This window comes from Somniosus microcephalus, chromosome 13 (assembly GCF_052327205.1).
Source record: "Somniosus microcephalus isolate GS21.2 chromosome 13, FLI_Smic_1.0, whole genome shotgun sequence".
Lineage (NCBI taxonomy): Eukaryota > Metazoa > Chordata > Chondrichthyes > Squaliformes > Somniosidae > Somniosus > Somniosus microcephalus.
The window spans coordinates 24864888-24878099 of record NC_140999.1 but is presented as its reverse complement, the minus strand read 5'-3'; the positions used below and the strand labels follow the sequence as shown (position 1 = coordinate 24878099).

Here is a 13212-nt window from a genome sequence, read left to right as displayed (position 1 = left end):
ATTGATTCCTGGGATGACGGGACTGTCATATGAGAAGAGATTGAGTAAACTAGGCCTGTATTCTCTTGAATTCAGAAGAATGAGAGGGGATCTCATTGAAGCATACAAAATTATTACAGGGCTTGATAGGATGGATGCTGGGAGAATGTTTCCCTTGGCTGGGGAGTCTAGAACCAGGGGCCACAGCCTCAAGATAAAGGGTAGGTCATTCAGGACTGAGATGAGAAAAAATTTCTTCACACAGAGGGTGGTGAATCTTTGGAATTCTCTACCCCAGAGGGCTGTGGAGGCTCAGTCATTGGGTATATTCAAAACAGAAGTCAATAGATTTCTGACTAGTAAGGGCATCAAGGGATATGGCGATAGGGCCAGTGAATGGAGTTGAGGCAGAAGATCAGCCATGATCTCATTGAATGGCGGAGCAGGCTCGAAGGGCCGAATGGCCTACTCCTGCTCCTATTTCTTATGTTCTTATGTTCCTTGTCCGAAGGATGCTGTATAACAGTCATCGACACAGAAACTCTCTCAAGCATACTACTTACAGCTTCCAAAGCGATTTACAGAGGTTCTGTATGAAAGCACACAGTTAACCATCAGTTCAGTGGAACCTTTAAAACATTTCAGTAAGAGAAATAATGTTGCTTATTAATGGCGTGGGGTGCAATTTAAGTATTGCACACTAGGTGGTGTTAAATACCAATTCTGGACACGCAGAAAACTGCAATAACAAGGTTACAGCAACACATGCAATCTGTACTCATTTATTGTCGCCCTTTTCACAGAGGATAACCTGGGAAGCTTTATACATTGGCAATTGATAGAAAGTTCTAAGTTCAGCAAATGAAAAATCTATATATTGCATTACGGCTACTGTGGGGGAGGATGGAAAGGGAGTGGACTAGCTCAGAATATGGATTGGCAACATTAATCAAAAATAAGGTCATTTTAAATAAAATTGATCACATACATACTGGAAATAACAGAGGGAAAAAATAAGTTTTGCTTTAGAAATTTATCTTTGTTAATACATGATGAAAATCTGCCCCCAATGCACTCAAACTTGTTAAAAGGTCCTCAACATCACCCCACCCCCCTGGTCCATTTTGCCTCCTCTCAGTCCTATAACAAGTAATAAGTCCAAAGAATAGAATTAAAACATAATAGAATATTACAGAAAACACTCCCATCTCTCTGGAAAGCTTTGGTCTTTAGGTGGTTAAATATGACTTGTCCTTTTGCACAAAGTAATCACAGACAAATCAGCAAAGGTACAAAGGTTCAGTAGTTGAGAAACAAGCCTCTCTCTGTGTGTAATCTAAATTTTAACAGTTGCGATTTCCAGCCAGGACTGGACTAGAAAAGAAGTCTGTAGTCCTGGATCTGCAGTTTGCAAGTTTCACTTCTGCACACAGTCTGTGGAATCCGTATGGAATTCTGTAAACTGATATTTTCAAAGGTTTTACCACACTGTTAGCTACACCTTGAACATAAATGACATGGTAATGAAATATCTAGTGCAATTGATGCCTGATCCGGTGCAATGAACCCAAGTCATTATTTTAAAAAGGGAAAGGTAAGGGCACATTTTGGATTCAAGCAGAAACCGCTGAGAGGCGCTTCTTGCGGACAACAATTAGATCACACCGTCCTTCTGGGTGAAATGCGCTTGTGAATTAGTTGGTTTTACAGAGCTTAGCCTCCTTCTGCCAGCCTACCTTTTTGTGCCACCTTAAAAAAGTTATTCATATTTTCCAGTGCTCACACAGAGTTAAAACGGCGACAAGTCATTTCCAGTAAATTGACAATAAGCAGCAGTTCATAGAGTTTGGCAACTGCAAATCACCTTTGCATTTTTTTTTGGGGGGGGGGGGGGGGAAATACAGGGGAAGTTCTGAAAATACAATTCACTATGAAACTTCCTCCCTCACCCACCCCAAGTAAATGCCATTGTTGGACGTGACTATCCAAAGTAAGCCACAGTCCACCATCATCGTATTACTCCCGAATCCCCTACAGTATACCATTTCTGATTAACAGCTTTCTTTTACACTTCTGTTGGGTGTACATTTGTAAGCAACATAGTGTCTTGCTGCTTACAAATCTAAAAGTGATACTATTTGTGTGAGTATTGGGACCATGGAAGAGAGTAAACTATTGCAAACAGATCTTGATGTGTTGGCGGAATAGGCCCGTGACTGGCAAATGAAATTTTAGTTGGACAAGTGCAGCATTATACACATGAGCAGGGCTAACATTACGTATAAGTAAAGGAAACCCGAACTGGCGCAGAAAGAAAAAGATCTCGGTATCATAGTGCAGAACGCTCTAAAGGTTCACATCCAATGGTGTGCCGCTATATCTAAAGCAAATAGGGTACTGGCTGCATTCACAGGGCTATTCAATATAAAACGTAACATACCATTTTGTCCTTGTACAAAACCTTGGTTAGGTCTCATTCAGAATACCGGGGTAGAAAGTTGTCTTGCGTGGTAGCTCAAAACAGGTGGCATCGCATTATACGACAATGGAACCGAGTATCGTGCGGGGCATATAACAGGCGCCGGATGTGATATTGTCCCGTTTCCACTACTGTCCAAGATGTCTAGCCCACTCAGTCGAGTTTGGGTTGCTGTGCATGGTGGAGGATATTAAGGTTTTGGAAAAGGTTTAGAGAAGGGCCATAGATTGATTCCTAGTTTAAAACACCTTAGCAACCCAGACAGGCTTAAAAGCTGAGTCTATTTACTTTAGAGCAGCATTTACTCAGTGGCGATTTGACTGAGGTCTATAAAATAATGATGAAGGGTCTAGATTGTGTCCACATTGACAAATAATTTCAATGAGATAGGTTGGATAGGACCAGGGTCACGCTTATAAGTTACAACGAGGTTAGATGTTAGGTGGTGGTTCTTCTTTTCCCAGAGAATTGTTGACCTTTGGATCAAGTTGCTGGCTCGTTCGGATTCGATGTACACCTTCAAAAGAGAGAACTGGACCAGCTTGTGGCTGGGACAGAGACCATGTCATACAAGTAGTAAGTACCAACTATACAAGTCATGGTCAATGTGATCTGCTGGACTAGTTTTGATTGCCTGGGGGGGGGGGGGGGTGGAGGGATTGGAGAGGAAAGAATTTTCCAGATTCCGACCCCCCACACCCCACCCTAATTGGCCTTGGATTTTTATCTAGTTATTTGCCTGCCCCAGCAGATTATATGGCTCCTGGTGGGTAGGGAGTGTCTACTCATAATGGATAATACATCATGACTGTATGGTAGAGGCTGAATGGACTAGCTGGTCTTTTCCTGTCTGACATTTTGGTATGTTCTCAGTCACATGATCAACAACCTATTTGCTTAAGTGACAAAGCTCACAAGTTGCAAACACTAATGTCACTCCGCAACTTTAACATTTGCATCAGCGGGTTTGCATTTGTTTCACGGTTTTCCCTCATAAAAGATTGCACCGTTGGTAATGGCTATTATGGGAAGTCTCGACAGATAGACAGTAGAGACATTCACAACTTGTACCAAGGTACCTTTTGTGACCTGACATACTAAAGTGTGCAGGCATCAGCCAACTGGTAGGTTAATGTACCTGTAACACAGCCTCAATGGACATCTTTGTGAATTTGACCATAACTTTTTGCAACCCAAAGAATGGCTCCAAATCTACATAATCCAAAACAAACCAAATAAATAGACATTTTACAGTAGTACCAAAAATGTTTGGCAAAACAATTGGGCATGGTTTAGTTTTTCTAGCAAATGAACTGGACACTGCGGTTTGTTCACAGAGCTATTTAGGGTAAGATAATTTAATTCAGCCCAAGAAAATTCTGAGGAGATACAGGCCAATATTTCACCCTGCCATTTTGTGATCAAATTTAGAAATCTCGGTCTATCAAATCTATATATAAAAAAACATTTTCCCAGAGACTCATTGATACAGTAAAAAGGTAACTGGTTTCTTTGTGGCTCAGTATGCTTGCACTCATTTTACGGTTTTACTATTCCAAAGATCATACTTTCAGTAGTGGCTATTCTGGAAGTTTCTATGATGGGCAGTAGAGACATTCACAACTTGTACCATGGTAACATCTTTAAAAACGTATTTACTAAAGCATACATACGCGAGTCAACTTTTCATTAGAAAAGTATAACATTAAGGATGTTTGTGATTCCCTTCCAATCATTCAACTATTGTGAAAGATATTTTTCTTTTAGCATTACTTTCCCTTTCTCAATGTCTAGTCAGAAACACTATAGTCCTGATATTTATGGGGAGGGTACGGAGGCGGCTGGAAACAGCCGAGGAACCCGGGGACATGGAGGTCCTAGCGAATTTAACGGCGTATGTGGCAGGTTGGGGCGCATCTCCATTTTTTTCTTCTTAACCGCCCCCCACCCTCTCCCGCCCGCCCCGGGGGGGTTAATAGCAAGGCCAATGATTCAAGGTTCAAATTTTCAGACCCAACTCTTTCAATGGCATAAACTGACGTAAAATGACTCCCATCGGTATGTATGGCATATCATGCGTTTTTACACTAAAATTTTACATCTTTCACTGAATACAGGATAACATTGACTACGTTTTAAAAAGTACTTAATTGGCTGTAAAGCGCTTTGGGACATCCTGAGGTTGTGAAAGGCGTTTTCTTTCACATATACACTTCTCTACTCTGCACCCTGTAATTTAATTCACTATGTCATAACAAATGACTCCTTTATTACTTGCTTTCATCCAGAAGACATAGCAAATAGGTGGCATCTTCCCAGCAAAATAATTTTTTTGCTAATTGTGCATCAGCTGTCATACACAAAGTAATTTTACAATGAAAGCTATACATTCTCATTACAATGAATTGTATGATATTGGCACAAGATGTTAGTAACACAAAATGTACATTTTGATAATTGAGCCAAGTATTAAGAAAGTCTAATTTTACAGAATTTTTGGGTCAATATTTAGTAAATTAAAAATATCTTGTGTTGATCTTTTCAGTATAATTGTTGGAGATTAATAACCTTATAGTGATTAGATCTAGAGAATTAAAATTAGCTCAGCTTTGAATAACACATTGCATCAGCTGATGAAATGCCCCCAGGGACTTTTCAAAATAAATCTGTTTTCTATCCATGTCTACCAACATAATATTCAATAAAATACACTTGGAATTAAAAATATATCCATATTGGATTATTTTTCTAAACTGTGAATATTTTCAATTTACATATTTTAATATGTAAACAAAGTAAGGAGTCACAATATTAAGAACTGAAGCTAGTCCTAGTGACCTTATTGAGGAAACAAGAACACAAACCAATTGAAGCACCACCAAAGTTCATTGATAGTACACTTGTGATAATTATTGCTTGGCTTCAAACGCACTTAAGGCAGCAATGAGAATTCATAAAGCAATGTGCTATGTTTTGAATTTTTGAATGAAATAGAAAACTTACAACTTAAGTACATATTGTTAGAAAGGTTTCAATATTTAAAAACAAATGCCATCTAGATTTCATTCTGAATAAACTGATGCTGGAATAAATGAGTCTGTCAAAATATATTTTTGGATATACATAAATTAGTAAACACCTTCCAGAGACTGACAATTGACAGTCTAATCAGTCACTTATGAATGATGCTATGGTAATGAGGTACCAATCGGACAGATGCAAGGTGACACAGTTCCCATTGTAGGCACAAGCATTACAAGTCCATGCCAGAACAGATTATACTTTGGTTAGCGGGACTTCCGTTTTGGATTCCGGCTCAAACCTGATTTTCCATTCATAAAGACAGATGCTCACTTCTCATCGACGTGAGAATATCTTCTTGCGCTGCGCTGGTTCCTTATAGATAAGTGGCCTTCTGAATGCTGTTAAAATAAATTAATCCCTTCCTTGACTAGCTCTTCCCCATCAGGCATCAAAAATTGCTGTTCAAAAATCTTCCAAGTTACTCCCTAACCTAGAGTTTTTCAAATGGGTAGAATGCTAATGTGGATATCAATTCCAATGGAAAGGTGCCAGCGAGATCCTAGGAATTCGACCTGGAATCTGTATCGCCCAGTTCTACGCAAGATGTCTTGCAGCTTGTACAGAACAGGACCATGAGTGACCTTTCGTGGGAAAAAGAGAGGACTTTGATCCCAAAACAAGCTTCACAAAGAAACATCGACTCCCAGCCAACACTACTCTTGGTGCAATACTTCGGCAAATGTCTATTTGAAATGGGGAACAATGCTTTTAGATAAGAGTCAAACCATCTTCAGAATCAATGCCTCCAACTTTTGATTTCTTCTATATCAAAATGTTTCAAAGAGGTATCGAAACAGACTGCTCCTATAGTTCTCTTCCCCTGTAGATTAACTCCGTTTATTCAGCATCCATTTCAGACAAGGCTCCACATTACAGCCCTTTTACCTGAAAGAGCAAAAATTGTTGCACTCCATATGTGTCCATTTTTCTGATTATTGAGAGTACTCCAAAAAACAACCTTTACACAATCCCAAAATCTAGTTACATGGCTACAGCTCTGATTTTACTCTCTGGCAGCGGTTGTAGCAGAAGTGAGTTATTTTTCTAAGTCATACACAGAGTAGCCCTACAACACAACTCTCTCTTTAGTAAGGGAGCACGTCTTGTACTCAGTCTTTATAAATTCTAATTACTGTAACATGTCAATCTACCCAATTTCCCAGCATCAATAGCAAGCTTATCATTGTTTAAAAGCTTCAGAGAACCAAGAATTAACATTCATTCTTGGCTCAATAAAGATAAAATAAGCACCAAAGGCTCAGAGTGTGAGCACTGACACACTGTACATTAGCATTTGCTGCATTCTTTGAAAGGTAATAATGTTTATTCTTATGCTGTCAACAAGACAAATTCAGTATTCAATAGTTAAATTAACTATCATAAGATGGCAGAAATTGGATAAAAAGGTTCAAATGGTAAAAAGACCATAAAAAACTAAAAATGGAAAAATACAGTACATCATCCCAATGGAATCATCTGTGTAATGCTAAATATCTCCACACTAAATTTATCAGTAACAGACCAGCCTTGGCTGGGCTCTAACTGTATGGTTATATAACCCAAAAAATGGCAACACTCCATTTTTCTCTTAACCATCTGTGCAATTCTGGTGCTCAGGCAGAATCTGACTTTGCCCTAGTTCTGCACTGACCGGTTCCAATAGAAGGCGTTGATGTTTTGTTTAATATGTTTGGTTCTTCCAGCCGTTAATCAATTGCATTCAATGCAGCGAACTTTGAAATCTGAACAGCTCCACAATGGAACAGACTTGAAGGGCAAACACTGTGATTAAACTCTGGTATTGAGATTTTTATAATACGCTTTTACAGAATGAAATGGCATTTTGATTAGACAATTTGCCTGAAAAAACTGATATACAAATCACCCAGGTTTTATGACTTCAATTTTGTTTTAAAAAACTTAATTTCTGCATTCTGAAACCTATTGTAGTATTTTGTACAGGCGAGTAGCTATCTACTACTAAAGAGATTTCAGTTTAATTAGGCACTTCAAATCATACATGAAGACATTTCTTTTTTGAGGTACATTAATTGAAAAATTAATTGAATACAAGTTGTTTTTACATTTCAATTGATGTTCAGGTGGTAAGGGGACACTTCAAAATTAATGGCAAAATCTACAGTGTAGAAAGGGGATACGAAAAGTGGTATTGGCACTGATTTCTCAATAAGTTGGTGCATGGTTTAGTTTCTCATTGTCAGGTGTCTTTCAGGCCATGAGGTGAAGGGTCTTGCAATGATGCAATATTTACATTTGGGGAAGGGGAGGGTTAAAGTGATAGTGTGTTGGAGATGTCTAACCCAGATCCATCCATTCCCCGAACTAATGATATTTTGTGTGAAAGAACAAGATCTGATGGGTAAAAAAAGACTAGTAAGAGGGGTTAGGGATTAAAAATCCTAGTTTATAGATTCTACGGGTTTCAAAAGTCTAAGATTCTGCTCGCCTGTCATCTTCCCTATACCTTGCAGCTGGCATAAAATAGAAAATGTATATTTTGGATATGCAGTTCACTTTGAAAATGCTTTTCACACTTGTTACTCTGAGTAAAACATAAAATGGAGAATTAAAATGCAGTAAAACCAGCATTTAAACATTATGGTTCTCAAAGTAGCTTAATGCCTTCACTCCCGGAAATCTAATTACAGCTTTCCCTTCTGTAGCATTTAGATTTCATTCACACCTATTGCACGTCAGATGGAGTCGAAACCAACAGGGCTCCATCTGCCTCCCCAGCAGAGGGTATAACAGCCATTCTCTTAATCACCAACCATAGCAACCTATATTTTGCACCATCCAATATTCTGATTCTAAGGCCATAGTCAGAAAATAATTAGAACTGTGCCAGTGATGGGAAAATTTGCAGGATGCCCAAATGTAGCAAATCAGGTGTTCAGACAATGCACCAGTACCTACAATGAGCTCTGTCTTCTTCATTCTATCAATTTCCTAATCCTCCATTTTATATCGAAGCTCAGTGAGCTTAAATCGTGCAACTACATGACAGATGATTACACAGACAGTAGACTACATAAGTTAGAAATATCCCCATAAATTCTTAAAAAACATTTTTTTCCAAAAGGCGTACACATATTTTATACTGAACATAACCAACTCTGTTCAGTATTAAAGATAGAAAATAATGAAAATGCAGGAGCAGTCAATCTGTACCTGCAACAAAAACCAAGTTAACATTTCAGGTTCCGATGAAGCTTACTTTCTCATTTTCTGATTTTTTGCTTCAGATAGTCACTTTTTTTTAAAAACAGCTTTTTAAAAAAGTGAGGTGCTTATACTTAGCTGTAACAAAAAATATAAAACCTGGTTAATTCTTTGCCTTTCCAAGAAGTATATACACATAAATAAATTACATTTGTGGAAGACTTTCCTTCCTTCCCTGGATATGGGCAAAGATTGAAGTTAGACTGTAAACCCAATCCTGTGTATGGTGACTGCCCTTGTTGGACTCCTTATAAACCAGTAGTTTAATTACTAAAGATAACACGCCTTTCAGAAATGCATGTTCAACAGTAGTCAATGATATTTTGAATATATAGTTGGGGAAATTTTGAGGGTGGAAACTCCTTGAACTTTTGATTCCTTAAAAAGTCATGCTGAGGAAGAGACATTTAGCCCATTCTATAAAGGCTGCAGCAGACACGTTAGTTACAGTGCGTAGGTGTGTATTTTTATTTGCCTGCTCTGGTTCTGTACACCATTGTTCAGTACAGACAAGGACGGAGATACACAGAAGCACTTGGCGACCCCCTCGCATCCCCCCTCCCCCGGATTGATCCACTCTGACAGATCTAGGTCACTGGGACGCTCTCGCAGTCTGGCAGCTGATCAGCACACCGCCTGCCATGATGCGAGTGTGCACACACTGAAATAATCATTTTAAATAAACCCCGTGCAAAAAAAAGTACGCCATAGCAAAATCTGCACAAGAGATCTGAGCTGCAGAAAGAAAAAGCTACACGGGATTAGCACGCCTACTGCAACATAAACAGAGTTCCTGTTCAAAACAAACCAGCAAAACAGCAATGTTCTTGCAAGAGGAGACAAAGTTACAAAGCACAGGTTTTATATGCAATTTCACACGCGAACTTTGTAACCCACTCCCCTCAAAAAATCTGGAGATCCTCAATGAACGGACCATACAAGGTGCAAGATGCAAGGCAATCCAAAATTAATCAGCAAGAACAACTCCCGATCCCTTTAATGCACGAATCTAGGCCAGTGCAGTGCGCAACTGGAGGATTATTATTTATATATATGGAAATAAAATTAATGGATTGGATCGCGGCTGACTTGGAAATGCAACCGGGTAAGAAACGTGCAATTCACTGAAAGCGGCAAACGCTGACAGTTTACTGCTCGCTCCACACACCGAACTAGCAGGAAGAAAAATACAACAACATTAAGACTCATCTTCGGAGGAAGAACCGCGCACCAAACGTCGGGACTTCAAACTTAAAAATGACTATTCATCACAGAGAAGACGGGATTCGAGCCAACGGACTCGAGTCAACAACAACAAAAAACACTCCCTTCTATTTGGCAAGAGAAATAAAACTGCAAACTCTCCACAGAGCCGAAAGCACCAAACATTTTCCAAGTACAAACATTTTTTTTCCCCCCTCTTTCTCTCCACCCGCCCCAAATCATTAACTTACCTCTCATGGTTGCTACTTGCAGGTTGATCTCATGTAACAAGAGGGGGTGGGTGGAAGAAAAAAAACCAAAACAAAACAGAAAAACAGAGAAGAAATCTCCCAGGCAGCGCGAGTTTGCTGTGGATGAACATGAACCGCCTTGATGGGCAATGACTCACTCTCACCAATTCCAAGGGATTGGAGCCCAGGCGGCGGCGGCATGTGGAGCCTTCACGTGACGCGCCGCTCCTGCCGGGCTCGCTCCGCCTCGGCTTGTCCTATTTCTGACGGGGCCGCTCCTCCCCTTCCCTTCCCTCCCTCCTCTCATTGACCTATTGCCGGCCAGCCAATCCACTGGGTGCCGTCTCCTCTCACCCACACACAACACACAGTCACAGACACACACCCCACTCACAGGGCGACTGTCAACACCTCCTCTCTCTTCCCCCCACACACAACACACAGTCACACACCCCACTCAATTTACAATTTTACAATTTAAATCGCTTTATTGGCATGATAAGTCACATCTTATGTTGCCAAAGCATCAAAATACATTTATGGTTTAGCACATAAACGCAGTTCTATTCATACAGTGTATAAACAGGTATATCCCTGAGTGTATAAACATACATTCGCATTGTCTATATATATTTTTTTCTTAGTTTACTGGTTGTCCCTCTGTTCATGGCAAGCTGTAACATAGTGCGCCGCCAGTGTTATACAGCTTCTCTCCTCTCCCAGTAGGAATGGGAGTTTTTGGTTGTCATTCAGATTTCTGAAATCAGGGCATATTTGTGAGAATTTTTGGTAGAAATTCTCCCTGATGCCCTGATATTTTCCACAAGCTGTGAGGAAGTGCATCTCTGTCTCCACCACTCCCTGACTGCAGTGAGAGCATATCCTGTCCTCTCTTGGCAGCCTGGTCTGCCTGTGTCTGCCTTTTTCGATCGCTAGGCTATGTTCGCTAAGTCTGTACCTTGTCAAGGTTCTTCTCAGTTTGTTATCCTTTACCATGGTCAGGTAATCAGCTATGTTGTATTGTCTGTTTAGGGCCAAGTAGCAATTGAGTTTGCTTTGGGTTTTTGTTGTTTCTGCCCAATATGTCAGATATTTTTCCTTTTGCTTAGCGACGATTGTGTTGGGTCGAATTCTTTGTGTTACCCTGTCACTGTCCTGGGGCTGGTTATTGTTAGTATTGTTAGTAGTTACTTCACTGAGTCCCAGGACTAATTGACTGAGGGTATTCTTCTTTATGGTCAGCTCTTGGCATTTCAGGGCGTCGTAGTGATAGCATTGGGGATTGCTCATTTGTAGGTGATTCCAAAATTTGGTGGCTCTTTTTTGGATAGTGATTATTAATGGATATTGGCCTAGTTCCGCCCTGCATGCATTGTTTACTGTTTTCCTTTGAGTCCGGAGGATACTTTTACAGAATTCTGCATGTAGGATCTCAATTGGGTGTTTGTCCCATTTTGCAAATTCTTGTTGAGTTAGCGGTCCCCATACCTCACTGCCATAGAGTGCAATTGGTTCAATTACTGATTTGAAAATTTTGAGCCAAATGCTAATTGGGATTTCTATTTGGATTGATTTTTTGATGGCATAGAAAGCCCTTCTTGCTTTCTCTTTCAGTTCATTCACAGCCAGTTTGAAGTTTCCCGTAGAACTGATTTTTAAGCCCAAGTATGTGTAGTTAGTGGTTTGTTCAATTTTGGTTGTTCCTACTGTGAAATTTATTTTGGGTCCCTGATGTTTGGATCTTTGCTGGAACACAAGGACTTTGGTTTTTTGGGGATTTATTGTCAGGGCCCAAGTCTGGCAGTACGACTCCAGCAGGTCCAGGTTTTGCTGTAGCCCCTCTTTAGTAGGTGACAGCAGAACCAGGTCGTCTGCATAGAGGAGGAATTTAACCTTGGATTCATATAGGGTGAGGCCGGGTGCTGTAGATTGTTCAAGTAGTTTTGCCAATCCATTTATGTAAATATTAAAGAGTGTCGGTGAGATTGGCGAGCCCTGCGTCACCCCCCGCCCCTGTGGGAAGTATTTTGTTTGTTTGTCTCCAATTTTAACTGCACATTTGTTGTTTGTATACATTGATTTAATTACATCATATGTTTTCCCTCCTACCCCACTTTCGATAAGTTTCAGGAATAAACCGTCATGCCAGATGGAGTCGAAAGCCTTCTGGAAATCTACAAAGCATGCGTAGATTTTGCTTTTGTTATTGTGAACGTGTTTGTCAATTAGGGTCTGTAGGGTGAAGATATGATCGGATGTTCTATAGTTTGGCAGGAATCCAATTTGGCTTTTACTCAAGACATTGTGCTCCTCAAGGAAGTTTATAAGTCTTTTGTTTATGATGCTACAGAATACCTTCCCCAGGTTACTGTTTACACAGATGCCTCGATAGTTGTTTGGGTCGATTTTGTCCCCACTTTTGTATATGGGCGTTATGAGTCCTTTGTTCCAGATATCAGGGAAATAACCGACACTCAGAACCAAGTTGAAGAGTTTTAGGATAGCCAGTTTCATTTTGTTGTCTGTGTGTTTAATCATCTCGTTTAGTATGCCATCTGTCCCGCAGGCTTTTCCTGGTCGCAGGTCCTTGAGTTTCTCAAGAAGTTCTTTTTCTGTTATTATGGCGTCCAGCGGGTTTTGGTTATCTTTTATGGCCATTTCTAGCTTTTCCAGTTTTTTGCATATTTGGTGTTGCTCTGGTCTTAGTGTTCTTTTCTGGTATAATTTTTCAAAGTGGTTTACCCATGTGTCCCCATTTTGAATGGCCAAATCGTCGTGTTGTTTTTTGTGTAGTGTTTTCAAGTTTTCCCAGAAACAATTGGAATCAATGGATTCCTCCATGGAGCTGAGTGTATTCTTAATATATTGCTCTTTTTTGGTTCTGAGTGTGTTTCTGTATTGTGTTAGTGTCTGACAATAAGTAAGGCGTAGTTCCTCGTTTTCTGGATGTCTGTGTTTTTGGTTTGATATTTT

The 13212-nt window shown here is 40.0% G+C and overlaps 1 protein-coding gene across 1 annotated transcript in view; it reads right to left on the bottom strand.

The window, feature by feature from the left end:
- The window catches only part of LOC147108140 (nuclear receptor ROR-beta-like), a 77652-nt gene extending 67168 nt beyond the window's left edge, over positions 1-10484 (bottom strand). The window contains exon 1 of the mRNA XM_086004642.1: positions 10240-10484. Within this exon, the coding sequence (XP_085860768.1) occupies positions 10240-10246 (7 nt within the window). The 5' untranslated portion in view covers positions 10247-10484. The remainder of the gene's footprint in view (positions 1-10239) is intronic.
- Between the last annotated feature and the right edge of the window lie 2728 nt (positions 10485-13212).